Below are 20,489 nucleotides of genomic sequence, written 5' to 3'. Positions count from 1 at the left end.
CTCAGTAATGTATTCAACACAATTTGAAGTTATGATCTTTTAAGTGGTTATGTATAAGAGTTTGACATCTTTTTACAATTATATATGATCCCCATTCGTAATAAGTAATTAACCCTATTTGAATAAGACAAGTCAAATATATATGGAAAGGATACGCCACAAATCATAGAGTCCTCAAAATACAACAAACTTTTTCTAATGGTATTATGTCCTCTTTTCCCACTCAATTATTTGACTAGGATGTTAAAATATTATGGTACTTGATCTCTCTACTTGGTATTATTTTCATTTACAAACGATAAAATGAGAAAATCAATTATCCTTTTCAAAAGTGTATGTCAAGGGAAAACAAAAATCATCTGCTGATAGAATCATCATTAAGCCTAGATAGTAGGAATCATTGAGGAAACAAGCATAAAAAACAGAGTGAACACTCAATTATTAATCACATGGCAGTGTTTCATTATACACACAAATTCCTTGTCATGGCTAAGGCTTTATTTCCTTATATTTATTGGGAGTAAATGTGATGAAAATAAACTATGCTGCATATACTCAAAATATATTGTCCGAACTAGTTAAGAAATAAGTCCCAGACCTGTTCAATGGAACATGTTGATGTTGGTTTTGACATTTCTGTGAACTCAGGATATTGAAATAGCTCCAAACGCTCTAGGCTACGAAATGCCACCTATGAATAATAATAGATCTGTAAATGTTTTGTTTGTAACAAATGTTTTTGTCATATTCAACCATATATACACAACATCCATGAACATGAAAATACATCACCCAAAAATATTTGGCAACTACTTTGCAAATAGCCATCATAATGGGTAAAAAGAAATTGCATAAGCAAGTTATTATGTAGAAATAATTTCACTTTCTTCATTTAAAGTGATTAATTGCCTAAAATAAACATACCATATGTTGGAAGATCTTTTTCACTGTACCATTTAGGTCACCTTCACAAAACCATTTTTCATCTTGGTCATCTGTCAGTATCCTTTGAAGTAATGGTGCACTTGTATCGCTCGTAGAGAATCTCTTCATTCTCGCGCATTGCCTTATCACAAGTTTCTCTAACAATGGAACTTTCAAGGAGCAACTACTAGAGCAAAACGTTTTGAGTTTTGGCAAAGATTCAAGTTCCAAAACTTCTAGGCTATCAAATGCAATTTCATTATTTGTGCCCTCTCCTCCCTCTTGAGCCACAATTTGTTCAATTGACTTACATGCTCTTATTTTCAATGTTGTTAACATGGCTAGACTTCTTGCTGTTGATGTTGTAATTACAGCAATCAACCCATTGCAATTTTCCACATCTAAATATGTCAAGCGATTGAAAGTAACAAATGAAGGCACTAAGAGCTTTAGATTGGAACAATTATATACATCTAAGTGTTCAAGAGCCTCAAGAATTAGATTTGATTGGAACCCTTCCTTACAAATATGCTGGAGTTCAACCATGTTAGAGAGTGACAACCTTTTGAGTTGTGCTTTGATATCACTTTGTCCTTTCTCATCTTTGGGCATTTCATCTTGGAATATCACCTTGGAAGAATTGGCCTCAATGACTAGCCACTCAAGGCAAGTAATATTTTGAAGAATCCAATATAGAAAATTAGCTTGGGCATCTTCTATATTGCACAACCAAAGAAGTTTGAGTTTGCAGGAGTGATCCCTTGAGATTTGCCATTGAAGAGCCATCCTATCATCCTCATTGTTTAGATTTAACTCCTCTAAGTTGCATATTAACTGTACCAATGGTGGAAACATAAACATTGTTACTACTACAAATTAAAGAGATAATATAAATAAATTGAAAAAAGAAAAAAAATTGTAGTGCCTAGCAAAGTCCATTATGGTTATAATACACTGAGGAGTTGTGTTACATGCAATTTGGGCACAAACTACTTTGATATTAAAAATTCATCGATGATCTAATCCATTTTTTAAGAAGCTATGCACTTTGCCCAAAAAAAAAATCATTGCATGAATTAAAATAACAAGGATTGGTAGTTCAAATTATTCAATTATATAATATTACTTCTGTCCCAAATTATAAATTGCTTTTAAAGAAAACCCAAAGTCTCAAAATATAAGAGAATTTGACAAAAATAAAATTTTATTAATGATTTTTTTATAATATTACTCTTGCCATTATATTCCCTCTCTTTTTAAAAATAGAATATTAAATAAACAACATTTTTGAATTTTATTTTTTTTAAAAAAATTGTAAAATGTATTTAAGAAGCTTTACTGAAATGTGTGATATTGTTTAACAAATATATTATAAATTAGGACAAAGGGAGCACTATATTAGCATGAGAAACTTTTCTTATTTTTTAAAAATTAAATAATTATATTCAAAATAATAATTAATATATTCTTTTGAAAATTTCTAGTTTATTGTATATCTTAGAATGAGCTTATAATTAACCAAGAGTTATCACAATTTTTAGGTTTCCTCATTATTGATCAAATATGAGGACGAAGATGATTCCATCAGTAATTACAATATTTAACTTGAGAAGCTTTCCTTTTTAAAATATTAAGAACAATATTTAAGTGACTAAAATATGAACCAGTCATATAACCATATAAAAGAAAACTCAATTACAATAATAACAAAACAACAATTAAATTAAGCTTGAATTAATAAATAGTAAAATAAATACTCTAATAAATGTTACTAGCGTTTAAAACATATTAAAGAATGCATGTTCAGATACAAAAGACCAACAAAAAAAAAAAGCTATTTGAAATGATGAAAATAAATTTTGCTAAAAAAAGAAATAATGAAAATAAGTGACAGCAAATTTGTTTGAATATATCTCAAATAAAAGTAAACAATTTCAAAATTTCTGACCAAACAAATGATAATAGAAATGAATAACAGAGTCGGGGGAGTCTTGAATACATCATATGCAACGGGATTGGGATCTACTTATTATGTTTTTAAATAAGAAAAAGAAAAACAACTAAAAATTGGAGAGTTTTTTGATTAAAAGATGAGGCATACCTCTTCCAATGTGAAAAGAGGTTGTTGCATTGGGACTTGGAGATTATTATCACAAACTCCTTCCTGACACTGTGTCTTGAATAGCTTTAATTTCACACAATTGTAGACATTTAACTCTTTCAATGACCAACAAGCAAAAGTGTGGTTTTCTAGACAAAATCCTTCCAAATCTTCTAAATCCCAAAGCACCAATGATTTAAGTTGATTAAACTCAAATCTAGCAGGACTATCCAAGGTTCCTTCTTTTTTTGAGACAATATGCTTCATATTTTGTGCTTCATTTATTATAATTTGCTCCAGTTGAGGTAGGTCCAAGGCTATGGAGAAAGGAAAAAGGTATTCTAAAACTTCACACTCTTTAACACACACAACTTGCAGATTCTCAAAGCGAAGACATGATTGAGGATCTTTACTCCAAATTTGTTTGAGCTGTGGTAATCGTCGTAGTGTGATATACTTGAGCTGTGTCATTATATCATTTGCATTGACACCCAACTGAAATATCTCTTGCACCAACTTACAATCTTCAACCTTTAATGTCTCCAGAGTTGCAAATGCTTTACTCATATATTCCGGAAGTATTTTCTCAATTTTTTCACAATTTTTGACTTCTAACGTCTTAAAGCTAGCCAAGGAATTGGAAGCCAGGATTCGATGCCACATCGTCGTCAAGTTCTTCATGTCTTTTATTATTATTGCTTCCAATTTGGGAAAAAGTGCCTGTCATCCATTTGCAAATTAAGTTTATGAGTGAACGAAAAAAGTAAAACGTGAATCATTTTAAGTGTATCCTCCTCTGATGTCACAATAATGCTCTTTCAAAAAGAAAAATGTTTTTTTAGATATATTGCTTTATAAGAATCCAACTACATATGATTGATGAAAATGATTCCAACTATGATAAAATCTTTTGGGTTCAAGTTGAATTTACCTCTCCTATTGCAGAGCCATTTCTCCCATCTGTAGCAATTATCTCCCCCATCATATCACATTTACTAATTTTAAGTTGCTTGAGATTCAAAAGTCTTCCAATCATAGAAGAAGAGAATAAATATGTTAAGCCACCACAATTTTCTACAGTCAAGTTAGCTAAATTTTGGACCAAATAGGGTGCAGAAGACTGATGATCTTCCCAAATTTTTTTCAAATTGACCGAACTCAACTTCAAAGTCTCCAAATTAGAAAATTTAACCTGTGAAAACAATGGATTTAGTTTTAATGTGGAAAAAGAAATACGCAGTAAAATAGCATGAACATATTATTATTCATGTTGAGAATTTTGATCTACTAATGGATATCCAAAAGCTAACATCATTCATTTATAAGAGGATGCTGATAAAAAAACTATTTGATAAAAGTTTAACTAAAATGTAATCTTTTAAACAAAAGAAATCATCCATCATTACTGAATATTGCTCATCTCGATTGGCATATACAAAATCAAAAATTAAAGAATATATATATACCTTGTTACTAAAAAATGGTGTTGGAATATTAGCCCTCCATGAGTTTTGCTTAGTACTTTGAAGAGATGTCAACTCATGCGAGCAAAAATTGCCAGTGGTTGGCAAATGGTATAAAGTTAGCGAGCGCAATGAAAGAAACTCAATCTTCTCATCAATACTTTTGCCACTATCTGCACTTTCTACAAACACAATCTTCTTCATAGAACTGCATTCTGAAACTTCAATCTCAACAAGTTGAGAAAAAGCTTTAATCATTGAAATAGAGAAGAGATATACCAATTGGTTACAACTTTTAACTTTGACAACCATGAGTCTGCCAAAAGAATTATCCCTAATTGGACCATCACATATCTTTACCAAGTTATTGAGGTTGTGAAGTATCAATGTCTCTAATTTTGGGAACGAAACATGAGTTTGATCCCTCTTCACTATTGAGTTGATAACATACTTAATTTCACCATTATTTTGGATGTGCAAATGCTTTAACAGTGGAAATCCTTTGCCATTCAATTCAAAAAACACATTTGGAATGCCATTTATTTTATCCAAGTATAGATCTTCAGCCCCTTCAATTAATGTATTAATTCCCCGTTCCTTACGAATGTTGGTATCTAGCTTTACCTTTAGAACCCTTGAGGTCTCTTCACTTGATGACCATTCCCATTTATCTCCGATAATGACCTTGTATCTTACTAAGTTGTCAAATGGTATCTCTTTCAGCAAAAGCCAAGGCTCATGGATTTGAATTTCTAGAGTGGTCAACTTTTTCAAATGACAAAGCTCTATAAGACTAGCATTTCTCTTTTGCTCAGTTGAAGTTTCCACCTCCCAATTAATTATGGTGTTGCCTATATATAGTTCCTCTAATTTGGTCAGCTTGCATAAAATGTTGGGCAGAAAGGTCTTAATTCCAGAGTTGCCCAAATCTAACATTCTAAGATTAGTCAACTGCCCTATTTCACATGGGAACTCTTCTATAGATGAATAGATAAAGCTAAGAATTTCTAAATTTATCAAGGAACCTATTCCTGACATATCTTTCAAGGAGCATTGATCCAAACACAATGTTTTTAGTTTGATCAAGGTGCTAAGAGAAATGGGTAGTGAAAATATGATCAGGCCTGTCAAATCTAATGCTTCAAGGTTTCCCATCCCCTCAAAAAAGGAACCTGGAATTTTTAAAGTACGATTATCAGAGCTGTCTATGTGAAGAAATGTCAAATAGGGACAATCTAACCTTTCAGGAAGCTTTTGGATGCAACAACAGTCCAAGATAATATGGGTACATGTTTTAGGAACATCATTTCCAAGCCAACTTTGCCACTTAGTATTAATTCTCGTGAAAACTTCTTTTGAAGCAATTAAGATGGCTACTTCACGAACAATGTCGTGCATTTTGACAAATTCTACTCTTGAATCATCATCAACCAATAAACAAGAGGCCTTTAGGTCGTCAATTATTCTATAAAGTCTATTTCTTGCACCTTCGATGGTATTTATACCATTGAATATACCTAAACCAATAGCATATTTCAACAAGTCATTAACCATCATGGATGTTCCACGTACACCACAAAGCAAGAATACTTCCTTCATATCAACTTCTAATCGATTGAGATTGAACTCCAAAGATGACAAAAGAATGTCACGCACGTCCTTGTTATCAATACTTTTTAAATTGTTTAAGGTATCTTTCCAATAATGAATATTCTTCTTATCTTTCAATGACTTTGCAATTGTGACTATCAAAATAGGCAAGCCTAGACACTTTTGAGCCACTTGGGTTGCTATAGTTTGGAAACTAGCATCATGAACAATATCACCAACCATAGCTTCAAAAATTCTCCAAGATTCTACATCATTTAAAATTTGAAGGGAAAAGTTCTTTTGAGTTTCATTCTTCAGTAAAATATCTTGACTTCTCGAAGTCAACAATAATTTGCAACCCTTGTAATCATCTTTTGAATGAGACCCTAACTTGTCTGAACTAATTTTTCCCCATATATCTAAAAAAGGTATTCCCAACTTTTCTAAATTAATTTCCTCCCATATATCATCTAGTATGATAAGGATATTTTTCTCCCTTTCAATCCTCTCACACAAGCAGTTGGCTCTTATTATTGATGAGGTCATCTCTTTCAAATGAAGGTCTAATTGCTCTGCAATATCATCTTGAATTCGTTCAAGATTAGTTTGGGATATTGTTACAAAAACTACTTCATTGAATAGCTTTTCATCCTTAACTTGTTTGGCAACCTCTTGAACTAAAGTGGTCTTCCCAACTCCACTTATTCCAAAAACCCCAATTTTGTTGACCTTGGGGTCCTTTAGAGATGAGACAACCTCTTTTTTTACTAAGTTTCTTGACTCAAGCTCACTAATCCCTTTTGTAGTAGGAAAGTTTTTCGTTATATTTAAATGTCGAACATAGCCAACTCGAGCAAAAATCCCCTTTTCCTTCATTTTGATAATGGTGTTCACCATTTTCTTTACTTTTCTACTAAGTTGATATCGGGACTTCAAATTAGGAAATGACCATTTAGAACACCCAACATTTGTATTACGTGCATCTCCACAAAGCTTCTTTACTTCATTTAAAGTCTTAATAACACTTTCTTGCCATGCTAGCACATCACCTTCAATCTCTCTTCCATTTCTTATTTCTTGTGAAACTTCATGGTCAATACGTTCTTTTGTTGTCTGCAACTCCTCTACTTTATCACTTAGCTCCTTAAAGTAGTTTCTATAGCATAATAAATATCCCACCTGCCTTCCAATGGGTTCCATAATAAGCTCTGCTAATTTTGTCGCAACAGATATGAGAATGTCCATTCTTACTTCCTGAATAAAATGACAAGCAAATTTAATACTTGAATAAAAAAAGCAAGGATGAGAATGAAGGGAATGTTGAAAGAAATACAAAACAAAGAAATTCATTAATCAATAGGCTTTATCGGTTATGTAGTTAATAAGTAAATGAAACCCAAAACAAAGGAATCCATTAATCTATGGGCATTATTTAACTAACTAAGGCAAATAATTTGCACTCCTCTAATTTTTGGCTGAAAAGGAATAGAAGAGCATAAAATTATAACACGGGAAAGAAAAAACTAAATGGCAATGTGTAACATCTCGAAATTTTTAAGACTTATGTTTATTTTAAAATAAAATATTTATAATTAAATTAAAATTAAGAATAATTTGATATAGATCCAAAGTTTAAATTTTATGAAGAAAAAGTTTAGTTTTATTTTATTTTTAACTATGAAAAAAATTATTAAAGTTGACCTAAGCTTTTGTGCCATAAAAAAATATTAGGTCCTTATTTGTAATTTTTCCCAAAGTATTAAGATCAGTTTTTTTAAAATATAAGCACGCAGAAATAAAAATTAAGAAGGGAAAGGAAATGAAAGAAGAAAAAAGGAGCAAGAGAGCACGAGAGACGGTGGAGAAGAGAGGAAGGAAGAGATGAAGGAAGAGAGGGAGGCTAAAAATTGGATCTAAGAGGCTTTATGGCCGTTACGAGCTAAATTATGTGATAGGTAAACTCCCTACTTCAATCCTTTTCTTTCCCTCTTAGTTTTGTTAAATTTTTTGAAGAGGTAAATTTTATATTTTGATCACAAAAGCTTTATTCTTGTAAGCTTTCATTTCCTTGGGTCCTTAGGAGGTTGTTTTGAGTTTTTATATAGTGTTCTAATATTTTGAGTGGTCAATTGGATGAAAAATGGAGTTTTAAGGCAAAAGTCAAACTCCAAGAGGTTAGGTTTTGCTCCTCAATAGTTTAAGCCTATTGATTTAGTTATAATTGTACTATTTGAATCCAATAAGATTTAAATTAAGTTTTGGTTTTCATTATAAGGACTAATGGTAAAAGTGGTAATGTTGAGTGAAGGTTTTTGTTTGATTAAAAATTGTATGGCTTTGTATAAATTTTTGTTTGCTTGTAGACTTATGACTAGGAAACTTGATTATGATATGTGGTTTTAATAGATTCATTTGATAGACCAATTTTTCACTATAAGTAAATGTTTATTTTAGTGTGTGTGTGTGTGTGTATATATATATATGAATATGTGTGATTTTACATGCAATTGCAAAGTAGTTGCATTATGAATTGTATGCCAAGGGCAAATATACACTTTGGATAGAGAGAGTGGATGCGTGGGCCTTACGGGGATCTTTGAGCCAAAAGAAAATGTTTGGCATGTGCATTTATATAAATACGTGGCATTTGGATTGATTTTTGACAACTCTTGTATGATTTGTGCATTTTGGGAGTTTAGGGTCCATTTTGAAAAATGACATCCAAGTGGTCACATTTTGATGTATGGGGGTTTTACATCATTAGGTACTCTTAGTCCTATTTCATGTGTCCAAAGTATTCTCACAAGTTTGTGATCCTTAGTATGAGATTTAGACAATTTTGAAAATAATTTTTATCAAAAAAACTACACTTTTGCATCTAGGTGTTGAAAGCTTATCTGACCATTAGATTTCTCTAAAATTTAGGTTACAAGTAAAAAATTTTATAATCTTTGTGTGGACTTTGAAATCACCTCGATCAGATTTTAAATGGAGAAATGGCATGCTCCGAAAGTTGGACTGAAAATTCTATCATAATAACAACCATTGCTGAGGTTGGGATGCGCATAAATTTTGATTCAATTGTTGGATCTTTTTAAAATTTGGTACACTTATAATACTCTTTAAATATGACGTAAGGCTTTGGAATTGCTCTGATTAGAGGTTAGATGATGAAATGGTACACTCCAAAAGTTGGTTCAAAAGTGTTGTTATAATAACAACTTTATCCAATCATGTAGAGTCTCCAAATTCTTATCCGACCGTTAGATCATTTTAAAATTTGGTACACTCTAGTAATAATTAAAAATGACATGTGACGTTTAAAATTACTTTAAATCAGAGGTCAAATGATGGAATAGAGCCTCCCAGAAGTTGGCTTGGGAGGGCTGTCATGGCAGTAATTTAATGCTATCATAACAGCATTTTTTTATCTTGCTTTCACCTAGCTTGCTTTCGTGCACTATAGGTAAAACCTATAAATTTTTTTAAAAGGTTTTAGATGTTTATTTTGTGATGGTGTATTTGTTTAGTGATTTAAATAATTTATTTCCTAAGTTAGTTTTAGGATCAACTCCTTAACCACACTTAGTTTATTGAATTATGTGATTTTTGAATAACACTCGGGAAAAGTGTTACATTTAGTATCATTTTTAGGTTTATGATTCCTCTTTCTTAGTTGGCACCTTAAATTTATTACTTTTATGTTCTTTCCCTTTTACCACTAACTTAGATTAATATTATTTTTCTTTTTCTAGCTTGTTCCTTTAAGAGGGGAGAAAGGTTTATATGCGTGTGGCCAAACACCTTTCAATTGTAATATGGCTCGAAGGGGAAAAGGTAGATTGAGGAATGAGGGACGACCACCACCTCTACCTCCTCTACCTCTGCTTCTGCCTCTACCACCACCACCATAGGGGACAGATGTAGTCATGGCTAGGCTGCTTCAAGTGATGGTGGATATAAAGCAAAATCTCAAAGATCATGCTGTTCCAGATCAACATGTTGACCTAGGTGCTGGGCAGGGTGTAACATTCTAAAATTTCACATATGGAAAAAATGGATTAATTAAGGGATAAATTAGTTAAAAATATGATTAATTTATTTAATTATATTTTTGGGTGGCTAATTAGATTTTTGGGTCATATTTGGCTCTAAATTGAGATAGGATGAAAGTTGGATCAAGTTGGGAAGCATCGGGGGGAGCAAAATCAAGTTGTTGCTCGCTGCGTCGTTAGCTACGGCTTGCGTGGCATGCATTGCGGCGCATGGCATAGTAAGTAACTTCAAATTTTAGGAATTAGCAGAAAAAATTAGATTTTGTGTTGGGAAACCTAGAACACGAAGGGGGCAACTTTGGGCACTGCTAGGGCATCAACTTGGAAGGATTTTGAAGATCTTTTGAGCCTTCAAACTCTTGGGTAAGTTTCTTTCCCTTCTTCTCTACCTTTTCATCTCATTTTCCATGGAATTTGGAAGAGGAAGAATTTGGTCTGATTAGATTAAGCCATGATTCAATGTTTTAAAGGTTTCTATTGATTCTAAAGGTTTAATTTAGGTTTATTGATCTTGGATATGTAGTTATATGAAGGTATTTTGTTGTTTGGTGAAAGTTGGATTAAGCCCCAACTTGATCATAGCGTGTTGAAGTGTGATAAGTTGAGATATTGAGTTTTATGTTGTGATAGAGTTAGAAGGAGACATGAAGGGATGAAGTGAACAAATTCTAATCTTGACAAGTCTATTTGTTGAGAATTTGAGTGAGAAGTGGGAGAATAGGGAGGTTATTATTAGCTAATGGTGCTTGTGTTAATTGAAAATTAACATATAGTACTTGTTGTTGTAGATTGTGGTATGGGAAGACTTACCTTGACACAAGAAGAGAATTAGTACCACGGGTAACCCTTTTAGTAACAAAAGGGTTGACGTAACTGGATAATTTGCATTGTTTATTACCTTGTATAAGTTATTCTCAAGTTGCTTTTCTATGATTTATTGAGTATATATGTATAAATTCCTTAAAGGTTAACTATTTTATAAAATGAGGGGAATATTGGTTTGTAAAATTCTATATTTTAGAAGTAAATGAAAAGATTTTGTTATACTTATTGGAAAATTTGTTTATGCATAGTTAAGTGGAGATATGTAGTAAAATGTGACATATTAGAGGGTGGGAGGTCACCCTAGTGGAGATAGTGAAGATTAAGTCCATATGGCATTGCTAGTACCTCGGGACGCCAGGTGCAGCATTTACTCTCTTTAGTGCCCTAAAAGGGTGCGGAGTTGGAGACTATGCTCCTTAGCATCCGTAGGATGCGGTGTTAGAGTAACGACACCTGAATTACTTGTAATAAGGGGAAACAGTAGTCCAGAAGTGGTTTAGGACACCTTGGCTGTGTAGTCCTACCATGAATGGTGAGCTTGAGAACCATACATGTGGTTTGTTTCTGTGAAATAGCCTACTGGTTCGGTCGGGAGTATTGGAGGACCGGATGGTTAGGGATCATGCATGCAAATTTGTGGTGATATTATATAATGTGATTATGTCACTTATTTTAATGCTCTTTTATAACTTGGCTTATTAATCAATAATATAGATTATCTTAGTTACTGAGATTTTTATCTCACCCCGTGGATTATCATTTTACAGGTGCTACCAGTGAGACTGAGCTAGGGAGGGAATCGGGTAGGGGCTAGCATATCTGCTACACTCTTTGTAAAGCCTAATTTTGGTTTGAGTGGTGTACATAAACTTGTTATATGAGATTATATGTTGCCAACTAGGAATGCATATTATTTTGATTGGTTGCACTTGTTTCATACTATGTTGTTGTGTATTTTAGCCCAATATTGTATATGAGGTGAATATGTGGTAATTTTTGTGGTGATGGGTTAAAATATTAATACTAGTGTAAGGAATGTTTTATCTATGTGGTGACAATGTATTGGTAGTGTATTATGTGGCAATAGAGGCCAAATAGTGCTTGTAGTGCTAATTGTGCATTTTGGCCATATTGGGCAAAATGGCCATTGAGTGGCCAAATTTTGTGTTTGGTATGTTTTTGTGTGTTTGATTGGTTACTCACGTGTATTTTGGTCTATTGGACTTGGTTCAAGCCTCACAATGGGTTAATGGTATTAGTTATGAGTTTTAGGTACTTAGATGGTTGAAAATTTCTTTGAAAAATTGACTTTTACATCCGAGTGTCTAAAATTCTCATACAGTGTCGAATCGTAACGAAACTTATACCATTAGTTAGCTTATTGAATAAGCTTCGTGTGGGCGCTTGAATCACTCCAATCGGACATCGGATGTGAAAATGGCACTTGTTTGAAATTCATCCAAAAAAGCTATCATGACAGCATTGCTGTCATGGACAGGTGCGCCGCGGCGCATTTCGCACAAGTCGTGGTACATGGTACAGTGAGAAAACATGGCATTCTGTGCCACAAGCTGTGGCGCACGGACCACGAGCTACGGTGCGTGGACCAAAACACTCAAAAATGACATTTTTGGCCCTGTTTTGAAGTGATTTGCTTCCCAAAACTTTTCCATGCTTCCAATGCCTATAAAAATCATTAAGTTTGAGCTCAAACTATCAATTTAAAGGGTTGTTATGGGATCTCAAATATTTCTCAATTATTTTTAAAAGATTATTAGTTTTAACCCTTTTATATATAATGCGAGATTAGGAGCAAATCCTTGCTCCTAATTATGATTGGTTGTTGTGATTGTGTGGTGAATTTTGGTAATGTCAAGGTGGACATTACAGTTTGGTATTATTTCTCAGGTTATGAGATCTGGTTGTGGTGATGTCTCTATTGCATTTATTCTCATTAGTTGGCAACTTTATGTACACAACTCTTTCCCTTTGTCTCATTTTCTTTATTTCCTACTAATTTCCCTTTTGGTTTCTTCCTTATGAGGGGAGAAAATGGTTAGGAGAAGCATTTGAAATGCCAGTAATTTATCGAAGAATGATGGGCCTATACCGGAGGTACAACCAGAGATACAAGTAGAACAACAACAAAGGCCCTAGGGTAATGATGCAATTCTTGAAGAATTGCGGGATATGATGAGGAATATACAGAGAACTTTTCCAGACCACGATATTTTGCTTTGTAATAAAGGTCGTGAGGAGGAATAAAGGAGGCAAGAGGAAGCTCATGAGAGTAGATTGGAACCATCTCATGGTTCTGGTAGTAGACCTAGATCGTTTGGAATGAGAGTGGATGGAGATGTTTAAGGGATGGCTATTGATCGAGCATGGAGGACTTTCTCTCGGTTTAACCCTCTAACCTTTAATAGAACTAGGAAGGAAGGAGAAGCAGAGAAATGGATAGAGAGAGTTGACACCATCTTTGAGGTGGTAACGTGCTCTATGGAACAGAAGGTGATCATAGCCACAGTGTATCTAGTTGAAGATGCTAAACACTGGTGAAATTCCACAAGACCAATAGATAGACGCCATCTTATATGGGAACAATTCAAAGAAATGTTCTTTGATCATCATTTTCCTTCAGCATTTAGAGATGAGAAAGAGGCCGAGTTTCATGCATTTCGGCAGGGAGATCTTGATGAGGAAGCATCCATTCAGAAGTTTAATCAGCTATCAAAGTTTTCTACTTATCTAAAGGAGATAAATGATAGCGACTGGAAGGCCAAGAGACTTTTGGAAAAGATGAGGCTTGAATATAGACAGCAATTTGCTCTGCTAGGAGTAACCACATATGCTGACATGTGTAATCGGCTCCGAATTACAGCAAGAAGGTGTTGGGAAGTAGAAGCAGAAAAGAGACGAGATAGTCATGGGAGGTTCTCGTCCTCCCTAGGTCCTTCGGGTGGAGTCTCTAGGAAGACGGGTTATGGCTTGAGTAGTTCTGTAGCATCAGGCAAGAAGAGCTTTGTTAGAGGATTATAGACTCGGGGAATATTTTAGAAGGGTGGATTTAGGAGTTCTAGTGTTCCACAACCATCCCAACAGGCTTTAAATATGCCTGCCCTGACCTTAAGTACAGCTCGACCACCACGGTGTGCTAAGTGTGGGCGGTCACATCCTGGGAGGTACTGGGCATGTTTTAAATGTAGGAAACCTAGTCATTTAGCAAGACAATGCCCTGAGGGAAGAGTGGAGATGGCAGAGCAGAGATCTACCATTCCAGGACGAGTCTATACACTATCTCAGGAGGAGGCAAGAGCGTTGCCGAATTTGATAAAAGGTATTATTTCTATTTGCGAGTAGAAAATTGAAGCATTGTTTGATTCGGGTGCTATATATTCGTTTATTTCATATGAATGTGTAGAGAGGTTGGGACTTCCTTTGCATGAATTTCCTTAAGTGATTAAAGTGTCTACGCCATCTGGGTCATTTGATATGACCAGTAAGGCATGTTTGAATGTAGAAGTGAGGTTTGAAAATCATTTGACCATTCTAAATTTGATCCGAATTCCTATGAAGGGTTTGGATGTGATTATCGGTATGGATTGGATGATGGCAAATAATGCCACCTTGGACTGTGCTAGGAAGATAGTTTTGTTATTGGTACATGCTACACCGGCTAATATTCCTAGTGAGTCTAAGCTTTTATCAGTGGTACAAGCAGAGAGATTGATGCAACAAGGGTGTATGGCTTATATGGTTTTCTTCTCGATGCATGGGGACTACGATGGAAGTATTGATAAGATTGGGGTAGTGAATGAATTCCTTGAGGTATTTACGGATGATATGTCTGATTTGCCTCCAGAAAGGGAAGTGGAATTCACCATAGACCTAATTCCAGGAACTGAACCAATATCAAAGGCACCATACCAGATGTCACCAATGGAGTTAGTTGAGTTGAAGAAGCAGATAGAGGAGTTACTTGAAAAGGAATTTATTAGACCCAGTGTGTCATCTTGGGGGTCACCTGTGCTATTGGTTAAGAAAAAGGACGGTAGCTTACGGCTTTGTATTGATTATAGACAGTTGAATAAGGTGACGGTGAAGAACAATATCCTTTACTAAGGATTGATGATTTGTTAGATCAATTGGTGGGAGCTTCTGTGTTCTCAAAAATTGACTTAAGGTCAGGATACCATCAATTAAGAGTGTGCTTGGAGGATGTGCCCAAGACGGCTTTTTGTACTAGGTATGGGTATTATGAGTTCCTAGTCATACTATTTGGGTTAACAAATGCGCCTGTGGTTTTCATGGACTACATGAACCGCACATTTAGGCCTTACCTAGATCAGTTTGTTGTGGTATTCATTGACGACATTTTGATATATTCTGAAAATGACGAGCAGCATGCGAAGCATTTGATGATTGTGCTACAAATTTTGAAGGACAACAAGCTCTATGCCAAGTTTAACAAGTGTGAGTTCTGGTTACGAGAGGTTTGATTTTTAAGACATGTTGTGTTGGCAGAAGGGATTGCGGTGGATCCAGGGTTTCTCTCAGATAGCTTCATCATTGACTAGGTTGACCCGAAAAGGGAGAATTTGGTCTGATTAGATTAAGCCATAAGTCAATGTTTTGAAGGTTTCTATTGACTCTAAAGGTTTAATTTAAGTTTATTGATCTTGGATATGTAGTTATATGAAGGTATTTTGCTGTTTGGTGAAAGTAGATCAAGCCCCAACTTGATCATAGGGTGTTAAAGTGTGATAAGTTGAGATATTGAGTTTTATGTTGTGATAGAGTTAGAAGGAGACATGAAGGGATGAAGTGAACAAATTCTAATCTTGACAAGTCTATTCGTTGAGAATTTGAGTGAGAAGTGGGAGAATAGGGAGGTTATTATTAGCTAATGGTGCTTGTGTTAATTGAAAATTAACATATAGTACTTGTTGTAGATTGTGGTGTGGGAAGACTTACCTTGACACAAGAAGAGAATTAGTACCACGGGTAACCCTTTTAGTAATAAAAGGGTTGAGGTAACTGGATAATTTGCATTGTTTATTACCTTGTATAAGTTATTCTCAAGTTGCTTTTCTATGATTTGTTGAGTATATATGTATAAATTCCTTAAAGGTTAACTATTTTAGAAAATGAGGGGAATATGGTTTGTAAAATTCTATATTTTGGAAGTAAATGAAAAGATTTTGTTATACTTGTTGGAAAATTTGTTTATGCATAGTTAAGTGGAGATATGTAGTAAAATGTGACATATTAGAGGGTGGGAGGTCACCCTAGTGGAGATAGTGAAGATTAATTCCATATGGCATTGCTAGTACCTCGGGACGCCAGGTGCAGCATTTACTCTCTTTAGTGCCCGAAAATGGGTGCGGTGTTGGAGACTTACTCTCCTTAGTACCCAAAATGGTGCGGAGTTGGAGACTATGCTCCTTAGCATCCGTAGGATGCGGTGTTAGAGTAACGACACCTGAATTACTTGTAATAAGGGGAAACAGTAGTCCAGAAGTGGTTTAGGACACCTTGGCTGTGTAGTCCTACCATGAATGGTGAGCTTGAGAACCATACATGTGGTTTGTTTCTGTGAAATAGCCTACTGGTTCGGTCGGGAGTATTGGAGGACCGGATGGTTAGGGATCATGCATGCAAATTTGTGGTGATATTATATAATGTGATTATGTCACTTATTTTAATGCTCTTTTATAACTTGGCTTATTAATCAATAATATAGATTATCTTAGTTACTGAGATTTTTATCTCACCCCGTGGATTATCATTTTACAGGTGCTACCAGTGAGACTGAGCTAGGGAGGGAATCGGGTAGGGGCTAGCATATCTGCTACACTCTTTGTAAAGCCTAATTTTGGTTTGAGTGGTGTACATAAACTTGTTATATGAGATTATATGTTGCCAACTAGGAATGCATATTATTTTGATTGGTTGCACTTGTTTCATACTATGTTGTTGTGTATTTTAGCCCAATATTGTATATGAGGTGAATATGTGGTAATTTTTGTGGTGATGGGTTAAAATATTAATACTAGTGTAAGGAATGTTTTATCTATGTGGTGACAATGTATTGGTAGTGTATTATGTGGCAATAGAGGCCAAATAGTGCTTGTAGTGCTAATTGTGCATTTTGGCCATATTGGGCAAAATGGCCATTGAGTGGCCAAATTTTGTGTTTGGTATGTTTTTGTATGTTTAATTGGTCACTCAAGTGTATTTTGGTCCATTGGACTTGGTTCAAGCCTCACAATGGGTTAATGGTTTTAGTTATGAGTTTTGAGTACTTGGATGGTTGAAAATTTCTTTAAAAAACTGATTTTTACATCTGAGTGTCTAAAATTCTCATATGGTGTCGGATCATAACGAAACTTGTACCATTAGTTAGCTTATGGAACAAGCTTCGTGTGGGCGCTTGAATCACTCCAATCGGACATTAGATGTGAAAATGGCGCGCATTCAAAGTTTGTCTAAAAAAGCTATCATGACAGCATTGCTGTCATGGACAGGTGCGCCGTGGTGCATTTCGCACAAGCCGCGGCACACGGTACAGCAAGAAAATATGGCATTCTGTGCCACAAGCCACGGCGCACGGACCACGAGACACGCGCATGGACCAAAACACTTAACAATGACATTTTTGGCCTTATTTTGAAGTGGTTTGCTTCCCAAAACTTTTCCATGCTTCTAATACTTATATAAATCATTAAGTTTGAGCTCAAACTATCAATTTAAAGGGTTGTTGTGAGATCCCAAATATTCCTCAATTATTTTTAAAATATTATTAGTTTTAACTCTTTTATATATAATATGAGATTAGGAGCAAATCCTTGCTCCTAATTATGATTGGTTGTTGTGATTGTGTGGTGAATTTTGGTAATGTTAAGGTGGACATTACACAGGGAGCTTCTAGTGCTATAGGAGGTCATAGACCGATTGTTGATAATTAAGAGGATGATATATCTAGACCTTGGAAGCAATTCTCTCGCTCAAATCTGACTACATATGATAGTAGTATGCTTGATGGGAAAGCTGAGGAGTGGTTGGATCGGATGGAGCAGCTATTTACTGTGGTGAGGTGTACATCTAAGAATAGGGTTATGTTGGCTACGATGCAACTTGTTGGTGAAGTCAAGCATTGGTGGGATTCTCTTAAGCCCACGAATGGAAGATCTATGGCTTGGGCAAAATTTAAGGAAAGTCGATTAGGGTTGCCATAAGGTGACATAGCCTAGTCCACCACTTATAACAATGGCTCAAGGGGTGTGATTGTTATATAAAAAGCACCTATAATGGATGTAAATTAGTAATCGATAGTAATAGACCTTTAATGGATAAATGAAAAAGAATAGATGGATGAATATAGCTATAAGTAGTAAAAATGTACTTTTGATAAAATTGAACCAAATGACTAAATTGTGCCAAATGTGTTTAAATTGGCATATTAAGCGTGTGAGTTGATAAAGGAAGCTTGTAATAAGCTGTAGTAGTGTTGAAATTCATGGGTAACCTTCCTAGTGACAGAAGGGTTGAGGTAACCAAATAACTTCTTTTGTTTGATTATTTATTATCACTGTGTGTGAGTTTGCTATGTAATGCATGAAATAGTTTTAAACTGAGCATGTTTTATAGCATTGAATATTTATTGCATAAAAAGAGATTTTTGTTAAACAAGTAATGAAATTTGTGTAATTTAGTGTGAAAATGTGTACACATATATAAAAGTAAAGTGGTGATTAGAACCTACGAATGATTCAAAAAGCATGATCATAAGGGTGGAAGTTTACCCAAGTGGAGAGGTAGTGGAGAGGTGGTGATAAGACCATATGGCATATTCTCCTTAGTACTTGATAGGGTGTGGTATTAGAGAATTATAGCTCCTTAGTGCCTTTTAAGGTGTGATGTTAGAGATTTAAAACTTTTTAGTGTCTATGTGATATGGTGGTGGAGTCAATGACATTCTATTGTGTGTATTGGGAAAATTATAGTTTGAAAGTAAGATAAAACACCTTTAGCCATGTGATTCTACTACTGAAAGTAAGCTCAGGGCTAATGAGAATGTATATTGATTTAAGGCGAGCTTATAGTTTCGTGTAGGGGTGTTTTGGAGGTTTGATCGATAGTGATTATGCTATGTGTTTTTTGTGTTAGTAAAGTGGTGAAAAATGGTGTAAAGAGGTGAAATGTGAAACATTGATATGATTTAAGTAAAACTTAAGTTACATGTTATGTTTAACAGTATATAGTCTTTACTTTCATATAGTTGCATGTGAGTTATTATGTTACTGAGATTTGTATCTCACCCTGTAGTTATATTTTACAAGACAAAGCAGTAATCAAGGCAAGGAAAAAGAGTTAGGATTGGCTTAGAATTTTTAAAGCCGTGCTAGCTTAGAGGATTGTGTAATGAACTGAAATCTTATGTATATATGTATAGATAATTTCCATAGGATTGCATGCATATTTTGAATGATTTTTATTTGTTGAAAATAAGAAAATTGTGGTAATGTTGTGAGTTTTTGGTGAATCTTAGCCCATATGTGGAAATTATGATGAAAGAGTAATTTAGGGCTAAAATTGAATTGTGAATATGTTATGGATATGGTTATGTGTGATTTTGGTAAGGAAAGGGCCAAGTATGCCAAGTTATGGTAAATTGTAATAAATTGTGAAAAGTTGAAAAATGTGAAAATTGGCCTTTAAGGGATCAAATTTTGATGTAGGTGTATATATATGATATATTATTGTTAATCAAGTGTAATAGGTCCTTTTAGACTTGATTCAAGGCCTTATATAGTCTAATGAGAGAATGGGATTGAGTTAAGTGTTTGGGTGCATGAAAGTTTTGTAAAAAGTGACTTTTTACACCGTGGGTGTCTAAATTTTGATTAGACCGTTAGATTGCTGGCTCATTAGTTAACTATGAAATAAGTTATGTGTGGGAGCTTGAATAATTTCAATCGAATGTTGCATATGGAAACAATACACGTCGAAAGTTCATCATTTTTATTGTTAAATGACAGCAGAAAATTCAAACTAGCGCGCCACGTGCATGGCGTCTCACACAGCAGTGCATGTCACAAAAAGTTTAGTTGTGTGGCTCTATGCCACATGTTGTGGCGCATGTATTACACACCACAGCATAAGCCCATTTTCTAGCCTGATTTTATGATTTTTAAGGCATGCAATGAGTGATGTGAATGCAATTTTTTCCTTTTCGCTGTATGATACTCTGATATGGTATGACTTTAGTGATTTTGCAAAACAAGTCTTTAGCTAAATCTTTTAAAAAAATTCTTTAATAACTAATTGTTATGATTAATTTGGTAATTGGATTATAACTTTCTCCGGTATCAAGCGAATATAGAAAGAGGTTACAAAACTAACCCCCTCTCCTAGTGGGAACAGTAAGTGCTGCCCCCACAGCCTTGACCTTGAAATCATCCACACCTTCCCTACTCTCATTTGCCCACCATCAAGGGCCTTAAAATTAAGAGGAGTGCTCTAGAATGT

At 34.6% G+C, this 20,489-nt stretch overlaps 2 protein-coding genes across 10 annotated transcripts in view; one reads left to right on the top strand and one right to left on the bottom strand.

Moving 5' to 3' along the window:
- The window catches only part of LOC129322205 (probable disease resistance protein At4g27220), a 37,228-nt gene that overhangs the window by 4,707 nt on the left and 12,032 nt on the right, over nucleotides 1-20,489 (bottom strand). For 8 of the 9 annotated variants that reach the window (XM_054968360.1, XM_054968362.1, XM_054968356.1 and 5 more), the window contains 5 exons: nucleotides 4,492-7,332; nucleotides 3,957-4,217; nucleotides 3,026-3,745; nucleotides 925-1,758; nucleotides 599-691 (listed from right to left, as the gene is read on the bottom strand). In XM_054968360.1, the coding sequence (XP_054824335.1) occupies nucleotides 599-691; nucleotides 925-1,758; nucleotides 3,026-3,745; nucleotides 3,957-4,217; nucleotides 4,492-7,323 (4,740 nt within the window). In that variant the 5' untranslated portion in view covers nucleotides 7,324-7,332. The remainder of the gene's footprint in view (nucleotides 1-598; nucleotides 692-924; nucleotides 1,759-3,025; nucleotides 3,746-3,956; nucleotides 4,218-4,491; nucleotides 7,333-20,489) is intronic. The other variant, XM_054968358.1, reaches the window with a different exon arrangement.
- LOC129322474 (uncharacterized) lies at nucleotides 10,008-15,457 on the top strand. Its single transcript, XM_054968787.1, has 5 exons — nucleotides 10,008-10,103; nucleotides 13,644-13,982; nucleotides 14,061-14,295; nucleotides 14,425-14,902; nucleotides 15,205-15,457. The coding sequence occupies exons 1-5, from the start codon at nucleotides 10,008-10,010 to the stop codon at nucleotides 15,455-15,457; spliced, it is 1,401 nt and encodes a 466-aa protein (XP_054824762.1).

The sequence above is a fragment of the Prosopis cineraria genome, unplaced genomic scaffold (assembly GCF_029017545.1).
Source record: "Prosopis cineraria cultivar Desert tree isolate PC_DT_omini unplaced genomic scaffold, ASM2901754v1 PC10, whole genome shotgun sequence".
Classification (NCBI taxonomy): domain Eukaryota; kingdom Viridiplantae; phylum Streptophyta; class Magnoliopsida; order Fabales; family Fabaceae; genus Prosopis; species Prosopis cineraria.
The sequence above is the reverse complement of the archived record's forward strand: the minus strand, read 5'-3'. Positions and strand labels throughout refer to the sequence as shown.